The sequence below is a fragment of the Alternaria infectoria genome, assembly GCF_024043175.1.
Source record: "Alternaria infectoria strain BMP 0036 chromosome Unknown scaffold_28, whole genome shotgun sequence".
Lineage (NCBI taxonomy): Eukaryota > Fungi > Ascomycota > Dothideomycetes > Pleosporales > Pleosporaceae > Alternaria > Alternaria infectoria.
In genome coordinates, this window is record NW_026250717.1 from 108,384 (window position 1) to 129,868 (window position 21,485).

General features: G+C 53.3%; 6 protein-coding genes across 6 annotated transcripts; 2 read left to right on the forward strand and 4 right to left on the reverse strand.

The window, feature by feature from the left end:
• Nucleotides 1-1,542: 1,542 nt before the first annotated feature.
• Nucleotides 1,543-2,754, reverse strand: J4E92_009846 (uncharacterized protein; the record flags this gene model as incomplete). Its single annotated transcript, XM_051501188.1, has 1 exon — nt 1,543-2,754. One exon carries the CDS (start codon nt 2,752-2,754, stop codon nt 1,543-1,545), a length of 1,212 nt encoding a protein of 403 aa, XP_051348573.1.
• A 3,974-nt stretch (nt 2,755-6,728) lies between these two features.
• On the forward strand, nt 6,729-8,750 carry J4E92_009847 (uncharacterized protein; the record flags this gene model as incomplete). The annotated part of the gene is made up of 1 exon (XM_051501189.1): nt 6,729-8,750. The coding sequence occupies one exon, from the start codon at nt 6,729-6,731 to the stop codon at nt 8,748-8,750; it is 2,022 nt and encodes a 673-aa protein (XP_051348574.1).
• A 385-nt stretch (nt 8,751-9,135) lies between these two features.
• Nucleotides 9,136-11,492, reverse strand: J4E92_009848 (uncharacterized protein; the record flags this gene model as incomplete). Its single annotated transcript, XM_051501190.1, has 3 exons — nt 9,136-10,101; nt 10,154-10,928; nt 10,978-11,492. 3 exons carry the CDS (start codon nt 11,490-11,492, stop codon nt 9,136-9,138), a joined length of 2,256 nt encoding a protein of 751 aa, XP_051348575.1.
• Nucleotides 11,493-11,841: 349 nt separating this feature from the next.
• Nucleotides 11,842-15,889, forward strand: J4E92_009849 (uncharacterized protein; the record flags this gene model as incomplete). The annotated part of the gene is made up of 3 exons (XM_051501191.1): nt 11,842-12,085; nt 12,219-14,322; nt 14,491-15,889. 3 exons carry the CDS (start codon nt 11,842-11,844, stop codon nt 15,887-15,889), a joined length of 3,747 nt encoding a protein of 1,248 aa, XP_051348576.1.
• A 2,196-nt stretch (nt 15,890-18,085) lies between these two features.
• On the reverse strand, nt 18,086-19,468 carry J4E92_009850 (uncharacterized protein; the record flags this gene model as incomplete). The annotated part of the gene is made up of 3 exons (XM_051501192.1): nt 18,086-18,122; nt 18,310-19,194; nt 19,461-19,468. 3 exons carry the CDS (start codon nt 19,466-19,468, stop codon nt 18,086-18,088), a joined length of 930 nt encoding a protein of 309 aa, XP_051348577.1.
• Nucleotides 19,469-19,629: 161 nt separating this feature from the next.
• On the reverse strand, nt 19,630-20,859 carry J4E92_009851 (uncharacterized protein; the record flags this gene model as incomplete). Its single annotated transcript, XM_051501193.1, has 1 exon — nt 19,630-20,859. The coding sequence occupies one exon, from the start codon at nt 20,857-20,859 to the stop codon at nt 19,630-19,632; it is 1,230 nt and encodes a 409-aa protein (XP_051348578.1).
• Nucleotides 20,860-21,485: the final 626 nt, after the last annotated feature.

Here is a 21,485-nt window from a genome sequence, read left to right on the forward strand (position 1 = left end):
GCCCACGTAGAAGCCCATCAATGCTGCCAGCCTATCATCGAGACATGTATGCCTCCTCAGCCAGATAAGCGAACACCACCAGCGCCCATCGCTGTCACCGACTAAGCATGACTGACCCGAAAACACTGGACATGCGCCGAACATTCACATTAGCCGCCTGCCGCCCATTCTGCATTCTGCATTTTACTTTTTTCAGCTCTCCACGATTTACTAGCAAGTGGATCTAGATGCGCCACAGCAATCGCTGGTGTCGGAGAGATGTAGCGTGGCGACTAGCGCGGTGCGGGAAGGCTAACGTGTAGCTTCGGGCGGATAGAATGGTTATGGCCATGTCACGATTGTTTCTTCAGCTGGGGGGGAATGTGGCGCTGGCCCAGCCCTACGATGTCGGTAGAAGGTTTTGCTTTCGTAGGGCTAAGAGTGGTAGTCTGAAATTCCCTGGGGGTGGTGGAGTGGAGATGGTGGTGTTGTGCCACGTTTTCATGGACTGGGCTCGGCTAGTTTCGATGCGAGGGTTATGGCGTGTATGCGAGAATGGTTGTGCATGTCTGGAAAAGAAGGGTCTGACCGGTTGAAACTCGTGCGGAGATACGCTATGGTAGACATGGGGAACCAGGAAGCGAGAAAGTCTACGGACAGTAAGCATGATGCTGGACACGAAGTTTGCTATCAGGCGCCTTGACAGTGGAAGATCCTCGCAAGGTTTTGGGCGATCAGTGATCAGCAAACTGCGCAACTCTGCGCATCGCGTCTTCGCCCAACACCATGTTGATCTTAGATCCCCATGTATTCGTCGTCTTTATTTTCATTTACTTGCAACAGAGTCCTTGTTGGCTAAGGACATGGATTTTGAGTTTCTCAATTTGCAAGATGATTTACCCGCATCCTGCACGAACAGAATTGTTGACTTCACAGCCAATCAGCATCCTGGCACGTTCTTTGAGTCCCCTTCCTTCGACGTCGGAAGTTTGCGTTGCTGTAGCTTGGCAACGCATGCATTGCGCAAATCATCCAAGCGAGAGCTTGGTTGGAGTTGGGACATGCGCGACGGAATGATGCAGATAAGACGAAAGGGATCAGCAGTGAACTGCGTAGGCCAAGAGTACACCGGTGTGTATACAATAGTCCATCGTTGTCGCGCACAGGCTGGTAGAGTGCGCGCCGGAAAGTTTATTGTAACGGTGGGAGCTGTGCGCGATGGATCCAAGATCTATCGGTTCGTGACCCGGGGCGATCTTACTTCGGAGTTTGAGGTGTGACGTCATAGTTTGAGATGACATCGGGAAGCTTATACGGGCACTATCTTTGTTGCTTTTAATCGTCAACCACGATCACGGGGTGTAGTCTAATAACCGCGAGCCCTTGGAGATGAGTTCCGGAGGTGAGGGGAGGTACTGCGAGGATGGAGATGACTAAGTGGTGAGGAAGGATGGGACGATGGCCATGTCGCATTTGGTACATTCGCAAAGGTGTCAACTGTCTCAACGTTGAAATTCCATTGCGCATAAGCACGTTCTCTACCTCTACATCCACACATCTCCATCAGTCCACCCACGACCACCTCCCCGAAAACCCCCCAACAAGCTCATTCGTAAACTCCGGAATCGTCCCAAGCAGCAAACTCCCCCTTCTCTCACAATCCTCATCAACCGCACGCTTCATCCCACACAAAGCCCCATGCGCCAACTTCATCTCCTTCGCCTGCAGTAACTCCACAACCGCTGCCTTACTCTCCTCCATCCGCATCTTAGCCATCGCCTCCAACTTCTTCAGCAAGAAATTCTTGGTTTTGTAACGCTCACGGGCCGTCGCGCCTTGCATGAGGCGATGGTATAGTACGAGCCACCTGTGCAATGGCAGCCAGGGTTCTAGGTTGTTGGAGGCGTTGTCGATGCCGGAGATGAGGGTGATGACTTCTTTTTGCCAGTCTGAGGGGCTGGAATGGTACCAGCGGTATTTCACTTTGAGGAGCCGGATTGAGCGCGCGTATTCTGTGGAGAAGTGGGCGAGGATGTCGGTTTCTGGTGTGGGAATGGAGATGGGGCAGCGAATGAGGTCGGCTTTGCAGATTTCGGGGGTGAATGGGTCGACTGCGTATGTGAAGGATTCGCCGGGAGTGGGGTTGGTTTGGGTGTCTTCGTCGGCTGCGCTATTGTGTGTTTTGTTCCATGCGTCGACTTCTTTCAGCATCTCTGCCCATTTTTCGTCGGAGGGGTTGTTCAAATCATCGAAGGGGAAATCAGGGAAGTCCGATGGGAGAAGCGCGCTGAAGTCAATATCAAAGTCCTGGGACCAGTCGGCATCTTCTGCGTACTCCTCGGGCTGCGCGGTCTGTTCGTCATCTGCGAAACCTGTGGCTGTCAAGGAGTCGCTATGGGCTGACCTGTCCGAAGCATGAAGACTTTCGGGTCGCTGTTCGTCCAGCTCAGCTGAGATCGAGCTGGCTCGCGTATCAGCTTGTACGCCCATGTCCTTCCACTGCTGCTCAGGGGAAGGAGTGCTTACCTCCATGCCCTCTAGTTGCATAGCTGTTAGCATGTCTGCCATGATGACATCCTCACCGGCTTGTCGCTCCTCCAAGGAGGTGACAGACAGCTCGTGCTCCAGAGAAAGGTCTGCAGGTGCGTAGTGAGGCTGCATGCATGTGGGAGTTTCAAGAGGCGTAGGGTCTACGACTCTGTCTTCCTCAATCTTGTTGCTCTCATTAGAACCCTGGCCGGTTTTGTTCGTAGCAGAACTATTGCAAGTCCACATCTTGTACTGGGGCGCTTCTAAGTGATTTTCCTAGAGGTTTAACTTCAATTCGATATTAATTGAATGTGCTGTGTGGTTTCCTTTCTTCTTCATTGCGCCCATCGCAGGCAGAATCTGGTGTAGCTGGTTGGAGGCTTGCATAGTGGATGTAGTGTAGATCAATGTAGTTTCACAGTACAAGAAGCGCTTCTGAATGAGGGAAATCGGTGATGGCGATGTGTAATCACTTCGGAATTACAGTGACATGCGCTGATGGATGCTCTAGATTCGGCACAGAGTTTCATGAAACTAAGTGTTTGAGGCCTTATGGCCTTGAACTTGGGCCTTCATTCAATTCGTCGACTAGATGATGGATATCACTCGCCAGCCACCCTGCTTATCCTTTCGACCCCGTAGCAAATTTGCCAGCCACGCGTCACTACCGAGTCTTGCGTGCTTGGGCCCGTACGTTGCAGCTGACACTAGTACATACACAGAATTCCCTTGCGCACGCAAGATGAGCGGAGTTCTGCACCCACGAAGCATCCATATCTCATCGCCCAGACAAACAGGAACAAGATGGCCTAAAAAGTACATCGGTGATCTCCAACCCATCCGGAATTCCCGAACATGCCGGGCCTTGCTGTCTGAACGATCGCCGAATCTGTCAACGAGAATCCCACTGATTTGCAAAGCCTGGTAATTAACCTTGGAGATTCTGAGCGTATGGAAGGAAGCGTCAGCTCCGTTCTGATCTAGAGATGGTAGCAATGAGAGAACACCACAATGTTCCTGCTCACAGGTCCAATCAACAACCCAAGAAGGTAAACTGCTATCACTCCGTGACTTTGAAGCTATGACATTCCTTAGCACCTCCAGACTATCTTCAGTCTTTATGATGCTCATCGTTGCTTCTGTCAGGACCTGATTGATAGAGTGAAGATAGTTCGGGGAGATTCCATAAGCTGAGTGTGCGAGGCCGATGTATGCAAACACCTTGTCTCTGGGATCTGAGGTATGGCGATCGCGGGAGATCATCAAGAGTTCCTTTAGGTCCTTGTTTCCACGCCAGTGGGCTTTCGTATCCATCATGGATGTCACTCTGCGCATAGCTACCGCTGGTTGACTCCCCGCAATAGAGAGGAAAATTCGATATAGATTGCGTTCTGCCAGAACACTAGGCGCAGGAAAGGAACTTGCAGTACCAAGGACACATCCAACTGTACGCATAATCTGGGCCTTGTGGGTGGAGCATATAGCCATCCATATCGGCAGGAGTGTCTGCCAAGATGCAAACTCTCCACTGTACATGAACTCCACGTTTGCCGCGACGATAAACTCTTGGAAAACCCAGGCTCTGGTAAACCAAGGCATCTCAATGATCTTGAGGGAAGCGAGCCACCCTTCTAGGAAGTCCGTGTTTTTGTTTTCAGCATTCTTGCAGAGATGACTTGCTAAGAGGGCTTCATGATCGCATCTAATGACCTTGGCGCGCTCCTCCTGACTGGAACGACGGCTATCAACGTCGTTTGAGAAATGAGGTTTCTCCCTTGGTATCGTATCAAAAGCACGGGGTCGGACGTCTCTAGCGAGGTCGATAAGCCATCTCATGCCTCTTGCATCGGCCTTTTCCGTCGATAGGCAAACAAGGACTTGTTCCGCATACTGGTAGATCTCGCGCATGAAGCAAACTTGGTGTGATCTCTCGTTGATATCGTACTGATTTATCGAGATTTGATCGATCCATAATAGACACTCTCGGTCACCGTATGTAGTTTGCCAGAAGTGACGGACTTCTCTCAAAGTGTGGGCAAGGTTTGCGAAAACGTTGAAAGGTGCACCATTGAGGACGATGTGTTCGGTATTCTCTGCAGAGCCAGCGCAGTACGATGGAGCTGTGTATCGTCCTTTCAGGTCGAGCAAAGGTGCACCCGAGAGGAGCGTGCATTCGATGACATCGTCTCCCGTGCCAGGCAAGAGGTTGATAAGGCGGATTTCTTGCCGTGCGACATTCAGTTCTGAGTACAGTTTCGTCGTATGGGATGCGTCGTTACGGGGTGTGCAAAAGATATCATGGCCAGGCTGGAGCCCGTCAGACTGTAGAGACGACGTCGGTTCCTCCGCCATGAGCTAGTATTTGACTCGCCTACTAGGCTGGCGCGATGCCCAGGTGGGTGGAGAGTGGAGAAGATTGCGACGACGTGGGAGCGACCGTTCACCCCACATCCCCGCTTCCCTCGCTGCTTCCTCCCACGCCAACTTCCACGTGCAAACTTCCAGCGAACCACGGCTGTGTGCGACACACCATACGACTTCTAGCTCTCGTATGTGTTGCGACAGGGCTTACGGCAGAATGTCACAGATGATGCGAGACGGGATGATTCGCGTCGCCTCAAACTCGCGACAGGGCTCGAGTCCTCGAGCTTTCGTCCCAAACACGCTCAGGTCGCACCGTCGATGACGTCTCCGAACTTTTGGAATCGATTCAATTTGCGTTCGGGGGATAGGGAAATCTGCGTAAAAGCTGTGCGAGATCGCTATGAAGACTGTGAAGTGGAAGAGTTTGGGGAACAGGGCTATTGCAGTTACACCCTTCTGGTCACGCCACCAAAAGTAGCTTTTGCGAGGGAAAACACCCGGTATCAGGCTACCGCAGAGGTGGAATGTGAGGATGAGCCTGCTCTCATCGTCCAGCTTCGGCCGCCTCAGCACGCCCTCGACCTCAACATTGTACGCGCTGCTAGCACAGCACACCCAGCACTAGCCCCCACCATCGAGAATCTCGGTTTGACACTACCCAGAGGCATATGCGCATACGAGATGAAAAAGATTGACGGCACGCCGCTGAGCCGATTACAGCAGCATGGACATTCACTCGATGACAGTGCAGGAAAGCGACTAGAGCGCCTCATCACGAGTTTCGCGGATCTTATTGCACAAAGCTGGCACTCACCACAGGAAGTACATGATATTACCCGAACGGTACGGGCAGATTCACCCATGGATGAGCGTCCATCGATGCTCGCGCAGTGCCGCGGCAAGGTCGGCTCAACGATGATCTCTAGACTTGGGAGGCTGGCTAGTGAGCTACCGGATACATACCTACGCGAAAGAGCGCTAGAGACAATGCGTGCGATACAGCGGATGGAAGACTACCCAGTAGTACTCAATCACGGGGATCTCATCCCGTCCAACATCCTGGTGGACCAGAACACTTGGGAGATCACAGGCCTGGTAGACTGGGCGGAGGCGGAATACCTACCTTTTGGGACCTGCCTGTATGGACTCGAGCATCTCCTTGGAAAAATTACAATCGCTCACCCCGGATCTGCGCTCACGTGGGCCTACCTTAACACCGCGACGCAACTTCGTGAGCTGTTTTGGTCGCACTTGATCGACGCCGTACCGGAGTTGGAAGCTCGAATGGGCGACGTGAGAGTGATGAGAGATGTGGGTGTGTTGCTTTGGCATGGCATCGCTTGGGATGATGGTGCTATCGATCGCGTCGTCAATGATGGGGAAGATGTGGAAGAGCTGGTTAAACTTCGCGCGTTTCTGACCGCAGGATGAGAGCTGCCGCGCGAAGCACCAACGGCGAGCGCATGAGGTATCATTGTCTTTCTTTTCGTTCACGATGTGTCATGCTGAGATTTCGTTCGTGCTGTTGATCGCGGTGCGTCGCGCCTTCCTCTCAAACAGTGGATGTCCCTTCCCACACATAGTGCACCTTCTACATACATGTAGGCAACATCATAAGTTTGCTTGCGACTCATCACTTCGCTCTCCATTCTCGCCTTCGCCGCTATCGTCGTCGGGTTCGCTCCACCTCGCGGACGCAAGAAGAGCGTCGCCAGTAATCACGTTCTCATCTTCACCACCCTAATCCGGCACAGCGCTGTACCATTTCGGCGACGTGATAGTTAGGAACTGGTGAGGAGAATTTGAAATCGACTGAGCGGTGAAGGTCTGACGAACCAGGACAAACATTGAACATCATGGTGTCCACTCGGCGAGGCACTGCAAACGCAGAGCCGGCCACGGCTGGTATTGGACGGCCCAGACCGCTCCGACAGGCGAGCGACACCATACATATCATCGTTCCCGGCGTAAAGAAGGTCGTGAAATCTCCGGACGATCGAAGAGTGCCAGACACTCCGCCCAGAATGGCGCTCTCTGGCAACATTAGTGAGCATGATCTCAGTCTCACATCCCCAAGTACCGGCGAATCTCCAGTGGTACTCACCATCACGACGCCGAAGAAACGACAAGGCTCAACTGATCCCACCGATCGGACAGTCTCCTCCGCCCTGCGAAGGCTCGCACCTAAGCCTTTCGCAAACATGAGCGGCAGCAGCCATAACCCAATCATCGTCGACGGTACCTCACCACCTCCACGGCGAGCAACGCGAGCCCCGAAGCGCAGACAGAAACACAAAAAGTTTTCAGAACCGCATCAGTTCATCGGCAACGGATATAGAGAACTGTACAGCTACGGTATCTCCAGACCGGCATTGGCAGCCATGCCTGCGAACGGCAGCACATTCACCGGGCACCAGAGTCATGATATCTATCGCATGATGAGCGCGAAGATCACTTCCGCGCCTGACATCAGCCCGAATGCAGCATGGGGCCGACACACGCTCAATGTACCTTTTGAAGTACAGTATCCGCTCTCCGCGCCGGTTCTTGCGCAACACGCGCCACAACACCAACCATCATATGCGCAACACTATCATGTCCAAGTTCCTTCTAACACATACGTCTTGCCAATGGTTCCCTCTCAGAACGAGAACTCGCTCCGTAGGAGAGCTGTCCATCACATCCAAGAGTACTCACGACCTTCCCCACAGAAGAGGAAGCTCGCCGATGCTGACCTTGCTGAAACCAGCGATGATGAAGCCAGAGAACATCAGCGGCACGCTCGACCGCAATCGAGCCGTCCGACCACTCAATCGAATGCCACACCTGTGTCCAGGGTACGCAACGTTGACCAACATAGGAATCACACGCCAACGGTACATCGAGACCCAGATCCCAACCTCCTCGTCAGTCACCTCATCGAGCACACCTCACTTATTACATCGTTGCTACAAGTGTATCCACACTCTACCGACAAAAAGGGTCTACAAAATGAGATATCGATGATGGTTCAGATCCAGAATCAATATATGAGCGCTTGGATGGAGACTGAATCACAGAGCTCGCGCAAGAGAATGAAGAACAACAGCGACGGTGCTATCGGTCTGACGACCCATCCACAGCCTATCATCACTCCCGCGATGGATGTTCAGAAAGCAAAGGACCATACAGTGCGTCAGGCTCTTTCTGCTGATGCTGACATGTGGCAAGATGGTACAGGGCATGGTGTTGCGGATGCGTTCGCGGTCGCACCTGCATCATCACCGATAGCGAGCAGCTCTGATGGAAAGATGGTCGCCCCCGCGCCTATGACCTTTAGTGAGGCAATGCAATACAATCGTACCAAGGCCATGATTCGCGCCAAAGACATCGTCGTCAAAACCCCACCACAGTCGATCTCGGACCCGGGAGCAACGTCAACGAGGCACAAGGGTATTCTCATCACACCTATACAACGCGGATCCCCACAGACACTCGAACAAATGTCGAAGGCGGCCAATGACAACCCCAAGACCATGAACTACATGAGTCACCCGTTCACTCCTGCCAAAAACATGAGAACTCCCATCAAACTACCTCCCCGCTCTGCCAGCTCTCCAATCACACCAACTACCAAGGATGACGCTTCGTCTCAACACGGCAACGGCAAGCATTCTTCTTCCCGCAGCAAGCGCAGCGCCCCTATACGACCTGCACCTATCTCTGAGGCCGGCGAACTCCAAGTCCCCGGTAATGGCCATGCTTCAAGCAGCTTCCACAGTGAAAGCTCGAGCGACTTTTGTGCCCGAAGGCCGGTGTTTCGTTTCGAACCACGCGTTGCGGGTGAAGGCGGGGAAGCTGAAGCGAATGATGATGCGACACCGACTGTGGACGAGTGAGTGGACTGGACAGCATGCGTGTGAAAGCTGCGCAGAGACTGGGTACACGAAGGATAGGTGGTGTTTGTTGGGAGCTGAGGGTATTTGGACAGAATGTATGTGTGTTCCCCATGTAGTGTGGGGAGAAAAGGCCATGGTAGACGGACCAGAAGCGGGTAGTGTGTGTAATTGGCGTCGAAGGAGATGATTTCGTACTTCACGTCAAGTCCTGGGACTACTTAGGAACGGGATAACTCTCATGTTTCATGATCCATATTCTATCTGGGTATCAAGTTACTTTTCCCTTTTTCCATTCGTCTGCCATAAGAGAACATGCCATCTTCGGTCCATCCCATACAAGTAACAATACTCAAGATAAACCCCATCAACGTATGCCTGACCCCCCTTAATTTCCCTTATTCCCCCTCTTCCCACCCCTCTTCTTCCTCTCAACATGCCCCTGCATCGTCCTCTTCACATCCCCCAAACTACGCTTATTCTTAAACCTCGCCTTACCCAGCGTCATGAGGAAATTCTTCTTCCTCGCCTTCTCCTTGTTCGTCGTACTCTTGCCCTCTTCCACCTTCTTGGCCTGGTGCTTCGCCGCTTTGGACGTGTGGTTCGTCTCGCGGTCGGCCCTGGCAAGGGCAATCTTCTCTTCCTTGGTGTTCTTCTTGCCGATTTTGGCGGCGAGTTCAATGGTCTCGGCGGTGATGGCTTCGTCGGCGTGGCGGGCGGCGAGGAGCTGGGCGCGCTTGGAGGAGCCGGCGAGGGTGGAGGTTATTGTGCTGGAGGCGCGGAGGGCTTGGAGTTGTTTGAGGTCGGCGGGGGTGAGGATGGTGGTTGTGAGGAGTTTGGAGAGGGACTTTATTTCTGGTTCGGCGCTCTTGGAGTTTTCTTTGTCGTCGGAGGGGCCGGGGGTGGCGCTGTCGAGCTTGGCTTTCTTTGCGGGTCGTTCCTTCTTGTCCTTTTCGTCTTCGGAGTCGCTGATTTGGATGTCCTCGCCGTCGCTTTCGACGTTGATCCAGCCGCCTGAGTCGTCGCTGTCGCCCTCGCTCTCCACGTCCCACTTCTTCCAGTCGTCTTCGTCGTCGAGGTCGACGTCGCCGTTGTCTGCGTCGGGATCCAGACCAGCTTCTATGAGCTTCTTCCTGCGCTCCTCTTCCTTCCACTTCTCGAGCAGCTCGATGCCCTCAACTTCCCCAATAGCTTCTTCACCATAGCGGCGTTCTTTGATAGTACCAGCGCGGATACCCATTGTCGCGTCCTTGCCACGATCGCGTTTCTTGAGGAGGTCGGCGCCGACTTCGCGGTAGAGGGAGAGGAGACCTTTGGCGGCCATCATTGTACCCTTGTCTTTCGATTTACGATACTAAGAAGCGTTAGTATATGGTATGGCATCGGATTCTGAGGAGCAAACTTACCATGACCAAGTCTTGAAGCAGAGTATCTGTCATGGCCAATGGCTGACGTGCGCAAATCTCACGAATGGAATTCAGACCTGCTGCCGCGACCTCAGAGGCTGACGCTTCTGACACGAACTCGTTCGCGATCTTCTGCACAAGCGGCTCAAGCACGTCTGGCGGTACATACGAATGTGTCGCTTGCGCTAAGCACGCCAAGTAAGTGGTGACTGAGGCTTGCCGAGGAGTGAGATGCTTCAGGAAGTATGAGTATAGCGGAAGGACTGTGAGCTGATGTAATCCAACGAGGCGAGTGACAAGCTGCAGTGCCAGTAGCTTCGTCTCGAGGGCAAGCTTGTTCTTGGTGTTCTGGATGTGCTTCGAGAAGACGGTTTCGGCGAAGCCTTGAGGATCGTGGAGAAGGTGTAGCGCACTGAAGTTGAGGGGGTGGGGTGCGTTCTTCTTCTTTGCCTTCTTCTTGAGACTGGTAGCTGCGGACTTGATGTCGCGGGCCTTCTTCTTGCTCTTCTTGTTGATGCCGGCAGCGTGCTTCAGCTTTCCAATGTCCACATCGTTGTCGTCATCGCTGCTTTCCTCTGCGGCGGCTTCTCGCTCCTGGTCACCGCCGAGGAAGAACCTGAGGCCGCCCGAGATGGTCTTTTCGTTGTCGCTCAGTGCTGCCAGTCGCATGACCTCGACGGCGCGCGCATCTGTCCATATTTGTCGTTTCCAAAGCTCTCTGGTGATCTTTACGGCCCAGAGACCCTTCGGCGAGGAGGTATCGGATTCTAAAAGACTTGGGACGGTTAGTCGGAAACGCCAAGCATTGGGAGAATACTGCGTACTTGTAAAGTGCCGTTTGCATAGACTTGTTGAGCTTGTGGTTCACAGTCTTCGCGTTGGACGAACGTAGATCTGAGATAATCTTGGTGTAGAGCAGTTGTCGCAGACTCTTACTGTTGGTCGCCACAAGGAGCGGGAACAGAGTGTTGAGCAGTTTGACTGAATCTATGACTTCTTTGCGCTTGAGCAAGCAATATGCGCCGACGATCTTGTCTCTCAGGTCGTACTCAAGCACCTCATGGTGGGTGAGCAACAGCTCGAGATCCCTGGGGAACTCTGATGCGACATCGGGGTAGAGGTCCGAAGTGTGCGAAACGAACTCAATAAGATCCTTCAGCGCAACCAGGCCGCTGTCCGAGGTGCTCGGGTCGGCAAGGAACAGGTCGAGGAGGGTTCGGTACTGCTGGTACTGCTGCTCGAAGTCGTCTCTGTACGATTGGGGATCTCGCTTCAGCTTGAATCGGAGTGCCGCATGGTCCGACTCGAGCTTCTCTAGGGCGCCAACTTTGCGCTTCATGGTGAATATACGGAGTCGTGACTGTATTAGTTATCAGGAGCGTCGTCTGTATGCGCCTTCGAGGACTTTGCGACATGAAATTTTAGTGGGGCCCATCCCACCAATTGGCCAGGGCGGACCGACACTAGGCCGAGAAGCTCTGGCCTCTTCGCGCGTAAATCTTTCTCACGAGCCTCGACAACTTGCGCCCGCAACTCTTCAGCCGCGCTGCCTGACACCGGCGCGCACGACACTCTGCACGCTCGAGCATTACTTTCGATTGTCGCGACTTAATCTTGATCTTTACCCCCACGCGCTCAAGACCTAGACGCGACGAGAGTAACTGGGCCAGCGCCCACCGCCGCCCATCATGACGAGCTTCTCCTCCATGTCCCTGTACGCCTTGACGGTGAAGCAGCCGACAGCAACACAGGACGCCATCTCCGGCGACTTTCTTGGAAACGGAAAGCAGCAAATCCTCACAGCGAGCGGCTCACGGCTAGCTATCTTGGAGGTCTCGCGGCGGCAGAAGGGCTTTCAAGAGCTCTACTCGCAGGATGTCTTTGGCATCATTCGTCGCATCGCCAAGTTCAGGATCGCGGGCGGAACCAAAGGTATGTCAGTCCTACTTCCCCGCTACAAGCAGTATAGTGATTTTCAAAGCACACGACACCTCCGAGCTCCCAGCTCACTGAGCCCGCGGTGGACTGGATTGCAATTAACAAGAACCTCTGCTGACTCCGTCAGACCATATCGTCATAACCACCGATTCAGGACGGTTAGTCACGTATGAGTACATGCCCGATGAGCACACCTTCAAGACGGTCCACTTCGAGACGTTCGGCAAGTCTGGAATACGACGCGTAGTGCCGGGCGAGTATCTGGCAGCCGACCCGAAAGGGCGCGCTATCATGATCGCCTCGACGGAGAAGAACAAGCTTGTCTACATTCTCACCCGAAGTGGCCAGACGGACATCGCCATCTCCTCACCGCTAGAGGCACACAAGCCACAGACGCTAGTGTACTGCCTCATCGGGCTTGATGTCGGATACGACAACCCCATGTTCGCTACTCTCGAGGTGGACTACTCCAACTCCGAGACCGATCCTACCGGCGAAGCGTACGACGAGATCAAGAAGGAGCTGGTATACTACGAGCTGGATCTTGGTCTGAACCACATCGTTCGGAAGTGGTCAGAGCCAGTTGATCGGACTGCCAATACCCTCTTCCGGGTACCGGGAGGTCCAAACGCTCCAAGCGGTGTCCTGTGCTGTGGAGAGGACAGCATCACCTACCGCCGTATTTTCAACAACAAATCAAGCGTCCACCGATTGGCCATTCCGCGTCGTGAGGGAGCTACCGAAGACCCCAACCGCAAGCGCATGATTGTTGCTGGTACCCTGTACTCTCTGAAGGGCGGCGATTTCTTCTACCTCCTACAAACAGAGGATGGCGACGTCTTCAAGCTTACCGTGGAAGCAACAAATGGCACAGTCGACAAGATCAAGATCAAGTACTTTGATACTATTCCTGTCGTCACCAGCATTTGCATTCTCAGGGCAGGTTTCGTGTATGCTGCCTGCGAATCTGGGGACCGTATCCTGTACGAGCTCGAGTCGTTGGGAGACGAGACAGAGGACCCCGTGTTCGAGAGCGATCAGTTCCCGGTCGATCCGGAGACTGCTTTCGCGCCTCCTTTCTTTAAGCCTCGAGCCCTAGTCAACCTCACCGCGGTAGAGTCGATGGCCAGTCTGAACCCGATCATGGGTATGGAGGTTGCCAACCCTGCCCTCGAAGACGCGCCACAGGTTTACACGATCAATGGTACAGGAGGCCGAAGTTCGTTCCGCACCACCAGGAATGCTCTGGAGGTTTTGGACCTCATCGAGTCGCCTTTGCCGCAAAACGCGTCAGATGTTTGGACTACAAAGCTCACCAGCGAAGACGAGACTGACACCCTCATCGTCATGTGCCTTCATAGCAGAACATTAGTTCTGAAAATCGGCGATGATGTCGAGGAAGCCTCTAACACTGGCTTCCTCCCAGATACAAACACGCTCGGTGTGCAACAATTTGGTGAGGACTGCATCATCCAGATCCATCCCAAGGGCATCCGCCACATCCAGGGCATCCAGTTTCCCAACGAAGATGCGAGCGCGACACATGCTAGTTTGACTGATTGGCAACCTCCAGCCCATCGTACCATTGTAGCCTGCGCTACAAACAACCGACAGGTTGCTATCGCGCTGAGCTCAGGCCAGATCTTGTACTTTGAGTGCGACTCCGATGGTTCACTTGCTATGGCCGAGGAGGAGATTGCCCTGGACAGCACCATCAACTGCCTGGCGATGCCCGATGTCCCAGAGGGTAGCGTGCGAGCTTTCTTCTTGGCCGTTGGCTGCAGCGACCAGACCGTCCGGATATTCAACCTGAGTCCTGACATGGAAGGCAATATCCTACGAAGCATCTCTGTTCAAGCTCTTACATCACCGCCGAGCGACCTGACCATCAACCTCATGACAGACAAGTCACCCCGTGGATACAGCCAGTTCTTGCACATTGGTCTGCGAAGCGGTGTATACATTCGATCAGTACTGGATGAGATGACTGGAGACATCGGTGACACCCGGAGGCGCTTCCTTGGCCCCGAGCCTATCAAGTTTGCGAACGTGACTGTGGCCGGCGAACCTGCTATCCTCGCAATGACCTCAAGGCCATGGCTAGGCTACACCCATCCCCGGACCGGCGTATTGCAGCTGACACCCTTGAACTACATCCCTTTCAAGTCCGCTTGGAACTTTGATGGTTCTCAGTTCAAAGGAATCATCTGTGTCAGCGCTAATGAGTTACGGTAAGCACCCCCTATTTCTTTCGCTCCAACTGCAATGATGAAAATATGTTTCCTACCGTCGAATCAAGATGAGGCTGAAACAAAATTTCCAATTGTTCCTACTGAAAGCAGTTACCAACTCATTTTTGTCAAAACTACAAAACAAATGAACAGTTGCTAACGAAACAGAATCTTCACCTTCAACGACTTGACGGACAACACGACCTACGAGAACATCCCACTCAAATACACCCCCAGGAAGATGGTCGGATGGCACGACCAGGGTGTCTTCTACGTGATCGAGAGCGATAACAACACCATCAGCGCCGATAGACGCCAACAGCTGATAGCACATGCTGGTGTAAAGAAGGAAGAGACCGATGGCACCAACGGCTCCATGAAGATTGAGGACGCCGATGGCGATGCGGCAAACGGCACACTTGATGGCGACGAACTTCCAGCGATCGACTTTGGATACCCAAGGGCTCAAGGCAGCTGGGCCTCTTGCATCCAAGTGGTCGACCCTGTGAGCGAGAAGACCGTCACCCACACAGTCGAGCTCAACGGCAACCAGTCACTTGTCAGTGCTGCTTTAGTCTTCTTTGAGAGCCGCGGTGACGAAGCATTCCTAGCTGTCGGTACTGCTAAAGACTTGAGCTTCAATCCCTTCAAATACACATCTGCTTCTATACAGGTGTACAAGATTAACCCCACTGGCCGCGAGTTGGAGTTCTTCCACGAGACCGAGGTCAGCGATCCACCTTTAGCGCTACTGGCTTTCAAGGGAAAGCTTATCGCCGGTGTTGGTCGTCACCTGTGTCTTTACGACTGTGGTATGAAGTCGGTCCTTCGTAAAGCTCAGGCTCCGAACTGCGTAGCGACACGTATCACCGATCTCAAGACTCAAGGCAGTCGACTTGTTGTTTCCGACCAGGCGCAATCCGTCACGTACGTTGTACACAAGGACCAAGTCCACCCCAACCGTCTCATTCCTTTTGTGGATGACACCATCGCCCGTCATACCTCCGCATCAGAAATGCTGGACTACGATACCACAGTCGGTGGTGACAAATTCGGTAACATCTGGCTCGTGCGCTGCCCCCAGAAGGTTTCAGAGTCTTCAGACGAATCGCCCGACGGCTCCGATCTACTAGTAGACAAGGGTTACCTGGGCGGTACACCCAACCGTCTTGACCTCATCGCACACTACTTCACAAACGACATTCCTGTCTCGATACAAAAGACGGTTCTCCTGTCTGGTGGTGAGCGCATCATCTTCTGGGCCGGTCTCCAAGGCACTCTTGGTGCACTCATCCCCTTCAACTCTCGCCGACAACACAAGATGTTCCAGCAACTGGAGCTTCAACTTCGGTCGGACGATAAGCCTTTGTCTGGCCGTGATCATCTCGCCTTCCGCAGCTACTTTGCGCCCGTCAAGAGCGTAATTGATGGCGATCTTATCGAGCGCTTCTTAGTCCTGTCACGCGACAAGCGGGAGAGCATTGCTGGGCAGATGACGGGCGCCGAATGGACGCCCAGCATGATTGATGAAGCGATCTGGAACATGCGGGGTCTGTATGCCTTCTAGTAGAAGCATGTTTGTGCACATTGCCGGCGTTTGGAAATACGGGCCATGAAAAGCGGTTGGTACTAACGTCCTGCGCTTCTAGCGTCTTTGATGAATGGGGAGCAGTAATTGTATTTGTACATAGGAACGTAGGTCACAAATAGACCCAAATGATACCCGAGAGTCCTCTTCAGCTGTGTTCGAAAATGAAATGAGCGTGGTCCGTGGTGCTCCATTGTGTGTAACGACCAGCTACCGGTATACTTCCTCTCAAAATCCTATGCCCCCAAGTACGAGTCCTCCTATCATGATAGCCACTAACCCTCCCCTCCACCCCACATTCCTAGCCACACTCTCCACTCCCTCCGACGTCTTCTCCTCCCCACCCAGTCTATACCCATTCGACCCCGCAATCACAACGTTAAAGTCCCACTCCGTATACCCCGTATTCGTCGCTCCTTCTTCCTCTACCCCTTCGCCCCACAGCGCACATTTTATTATCGTCCGGCTGGCTGCGTCTCTGCAGTTTGGACCGAGGTGGATAGAGGGTGAGCGCTCGAAGTAAAGGTTGAAGCCGTTGCAGGTTTGGGGGTGGGTGGATGGTGGTGGGGAGGGTGATGGTGTTGGTGGTGGTGTTGGAAGACCGGATGAGGCCGTTTGATCAGACGAAGAGGCAATAGAAGATCCTGTAACCCCCTCTTGATCCAGTCCATCATCCCCCCAGCCATCGCACCTCCTCGCACATTCCCCCGCATCATACGCCTGCAATTCGTAATGCCCCAGATACCCACTTCCGACGTACGAAGCGTTTGCGTCGCGGAAAGAAAGCGTGTAGCGCTCTGGTGTGAGGGCGGAGAGGGCGGGTTGCCAGATTTGGGGCCAGGTGGAGAAGGTGTATGGGGTGTTTTCGACTGGGGGTAGGGGACCGTAGGTGGGGGGCTGGGGGGAGCAGGTGAGGTTGGTGGGTTGTGTGGGTGGTGGGGAGGGGAGGGAGAGGGAGAGGGTTGGGGTTGAGGATGGTGGTGGTGGTGGGGGTGCGTAGTTGGATATGGATGTTGGAATGGATATGCTGGGTGTAGTTGCGAAGGACATGTTCGTGGGATTCGATTTCGGGTATTCAGTCAGCCAGAGAGCGGGTGTTGCTGCTGTCATGCTGAGGGAGCTGGACGGGATTGCGTACGCCATCTCTTCTGTCAGTGTGCGGATGGGGTTTTGTAACGTTCACAATTTGGGTTTTTGTGCGCGAGGAAATGTTTTTTCCGTACTCCACTATTGCGGACGTTGTGTGGTAGCGATTTGGGATTCGCACCACTGAGGCGTCTTGTGATACAAAGCCACCTCGCTATTTGCAAAAGTCAGATGCAGCGATGAGGTTTTGTAATTGTGTTGCGTGATTGGTTTGAAATGTACGTCGTCTATAGGATAGCTTACATAGTCACACGTCCTCACGCGACTACCGCTAGTGCGATGTCACACTCACCAGCATATCACCTCAAGCTTCAAACGTCGTCCACTGTCCGCCTCAGCCTTTAATCCCTCCCATCACCGACACCCTACTATAAACCGTTACATCGTCCCTAAACGCTTTCTGACCTGTCCACAAATTCGTCAGCCCACTCTATTTGGCAGCAATCCCAACTCGAAATAACTGACCGTTCAAACACCGTTCCACAACCCCAATCCAAAGATCCCTCCCTTTAACCCTCGCTTCCTCCTCTCCCCACTGCCCGATCTCCTTCAAAAACGCGTCTTTCTCCCTCATCGTCATTCTATCTTTCATCTCACTTAGCGTCTCGGTGTTTGTCCGAGTGGTCACAATGACAGCACCTGATTTGGGTAGACGCGCATACATCTGCGTTTCTGTACGCACGAGCAGTTCAGAGGGGTGCAGATCAGCTATGTGGCCGGCGAAAAAGTCCATAGGGCGAGGGATGTGCAGGGTTGAAGCTAGAGTGGCGTGGAGGGGCCGGGTTTGGATGAAGGTTTGCGTGTGGGATAGGGGGCCGGTGGAGGAGTAAGGGGAGAGTGTTGGAAGGGGGAGTTTGAGGATAAATTGGATGTCTGTGAGGGGGGTGTTAGCGTGAATTCTACAACTGTCTTTTGTGGAATAAGGGAAGGAATACATACCAGACCAAGGCCTCAAACCCGGTTTCCCCTCTCCCTTCCCCTTCCCCTCGCCCCCCACCACCACATCAACAGTCCTCCCCATATACGGACTTACAACATACCCGCTCGGAAACAGCGTCGTAGCAGCCTGTAAATACCAATTCAACGTACTCTCACTCCTGCCCCAAACCATGAAATCCTCCGCACATAACCTAGCAACTACCTCCAACGGATGACATTCCAACCCGTGTTCTATTTCGAAATCTTCTCTCGTAAGCTCATTCAGCACATGCTTCCTGCGCGCCTTCGTCAGGAAACGGAATTGGTGCGGATACATATCCACGAGGAAAGACGTGACTTCCTGCAGGAGTTCGCGACATGCGCGTTCGCCCTCGGGCGTGACGTGGATGCAGGAGGAGCGGTTGCGGGAGAGGAGGTGGGTGCGCGCGGCGTGGTATTCGATGTATTGTGAGGAGATGGTGAGCCAGTTGCTGCGGGGTGTGGGTGTGAGACCCAAGTGTGAAGGGGAGAGGGTGTTGGAATAGTTGGTGGTGGATTCGATGGGCCGGTTTGTAAGGGGTATGTCTGGGAAGTAGTCGCCTGTTCCACAGTCGTCGGCGTCGAAGGCCGGCATAAGGGAGATGCGGCGTTCTTCGGCTAGGTAGGCTCGTGTTTGGGGGTTTGTGAATGAGCGTAGGTCTGAGATGTCTGAGATGTCTTGGAGGTTGACTGTTGTTGTTGCTGTAGATAAGTTGCGGGGGGAGAAGGCCGTGCTGTGTGCTATGGTCTCTGTTGGTGCTGATAAGGAGTCGTGGGTGAAGACGGTCATGCGCCGCTTCCTTAGGGTTTCAGCGCTTGTACCGAGCTCGTTTCGTTTACTGTGGATTGGGGCCGCATGGTGGTCGTCTTCTTGAGTTTCGTTCCTGATCACGATGAACTTCTCTGGGGCGGGACCGAGGGCGCCTTTGTAGAACCAGAGACGTACTGCGGCGGTGCCTATGAAGAAGAAGTAGCAGCAGATACCGACAACAAGAACGAGAAGGACGTATAGAGGTATTGGTTCGGGTTGCTGCAGGTGTAGCGGGCCTGCTGCCATGTCGAACAGCTGGATAGATAAGAATGTAGTCGCACTGTGGACGTTGAGCGGCGGAATTGTGTACAAGTCCAGATTGCCATTGCTGAGGTTGCAGGTGCGGTGACATGTTTTCGAGCCTTCGGTACTGTGGCAATGTGAATGATGTGCATCTGAATTCGAGATTGAATGCTGTAGTTTCTTCACAGTACAGCTGGCCAGCATGAGTCATGTCGATAAATAGGCAAGAACAAACAATATCCTTTCGTTTCGATCGTCCTCAGTGTTAGTGTGTGCCGTGTAAAGTAAGGGAACCCAAAGAACAGGAAAGCATAGGAAAGTTGGAGATGAATCAAAGAATTGGGTATCGTGTTGCTTGGCTATGTAAAGTAAACAATCAGCGGGACGCCGTACTCCAGCATGTTCTCCTCCGTGTGTCGAAATTGACCCATCGGTATGACTTCGCGTAGAACAAAAAGTATCAGAAGAGCGATAGCCACACCCATGCCGCATTATACGAAGAAGCTCGCCCAAGATGAGCCCCTTCGTGACCCATAATATTCATAAACTGGACATCCAACTCTTACTCAATCTTAGGCAAAGCATCAATCTTCGCATACAGCTCCTGCGCATCCTCGAAGATGTACCAGATGTCCTTAGGTACACCTTTGAATGCTTTCTCGAATCGTTCCGGGTCGTTCTTCCTGCCTTCGTCCATCTCCGCTACGCCCGTGACTTTCCTGATGTAAATAGCGCCGATCCAGTTCTTGCCAAACTTGCGGTAGGCTTCACCATAAGATTCAGGGTCTGTTTGAGTCGAGTCCCCAATGAGGATGAACTTGCGTTTGGGGAACCATCCGTGGACCTTCTCGATGCGATCAACCTTGTAGGCCTCAGTACCCTGAGTCAGGTTTGCGAGGAATCCAGCAAGATTCATCCAGCTCGCATCGCGGAGGATCATGGTGCCGTTGGGGTAGTATTGCTCGCGGAACTTGCGCAGGAATGGGTAGAGGTTGTATGGTGATGCAGAGAGATACCAAAAGGGCGGGTTGTCGAGCTTTTGTACAATGTGCCTGTACAGTTCTGGCATACCCTTAATGGGCTCTGGCTCTTCGGCGAAGGTGGTGGTCAGGATGCCGACGGGCGACGATGTTAGAGTCTTCTTGATCGTGTCGTCCACATCGGAAAGGATGGCCCAGCCCTTGGGTTTGGCGAATGTGATGTTGAACGGCGTTGCATCGGCGTTGACGGCTTTGAACTTGTTGACTTGGCCTTCCTTGTAGTCGTTCCCTGGGATAGCCAAGACATCGGAGCTGATGCCGTCGCGTCCGCTGGGACCCAGTCTGGTGTTGATACCCAGAAGATCGATTTGGACGGCATGTGCGGGAAGGATCTGGTCCGCAAAAGGCTGGAGCCTCTGTGCGACAGTTGCCCTGGCTTGCTCGTCGTCCGCTAGGCCGATCTTCTCACTGACCCATGCGACGATCTTGGAGAGATCCTTGCCACTGTTCTTGACGAAATAGGCAGCAACGAACTCGGCATTCCACCTTCCTAGGCGATTCTGGTATGCCGTAGTATCCAAGATCCACACATAGTCGGTCTCTGGATTGACGTTGTTATAAAACGGGTTCTTGCGACCAAAATATGATGAAAGGTTGTCCTTGAGGGAGAAGCTGAATCGGCTGGTGAGTTTCGGCATGTCTGCTTCAAATGCGGCAAAGCCTGAGTTTTCTCTGGTGATGCGGTCTTGTTCGGTTTCTTCGGTGCGCATTCGAGCACGGCCAGCCATGGCGGAAGCGGATTCGGGAGCCATTTTGTATGATGGTACTGTTAGACAAAGGCGCGGGTGCCTGGTGGGTTGGTGAGGTCAGGAGGTGGGTGTATTGCACGGGACAAAGGGAGGCGAGGGCCATGGTCGAGGTCATATACTTTGTGCCTGGCACTTGACCAGGACTTGACGAGTGGCTGTTGCGGTGTCTCAGGAATGGGCCCAGTGTGCATGAGGGATGACGTTTAGCCAAGCCATGGCTCCGCATCCTGTAGGAATGATCGCTTGCCGAGCGCGCCGATCCTTGAACCTTGTCGGCGTATCGCCTCGAGTTAAGTGACAACTCAGCAGCTGAGCGAGATGATGAATCGCAAGCTATTTGTGACTTCACAAGAAACGTTCCCTTCTACTTGGACCTCTTCTTGAAATTGCGCCCTCAGGGTAAAGGTAGTAACTTGTGTTACGAGTCTTTCGGAATGGGTACTGTTATACCTGGGGTATGCACCAAAGTACAGGTTGACCCAAATGAGCTTCTTCGTCTTCCAGCTGGTGTTGGAGGTGCAGGTAGCCACACTGCAGGCGGAGAATAATGTGAGGGTCTAGCAACACGCTATCGCCAGACAAAGCATAGCACTCCGCGACACTTTGAAGGTAGTCGCAGCCTCCAGCAC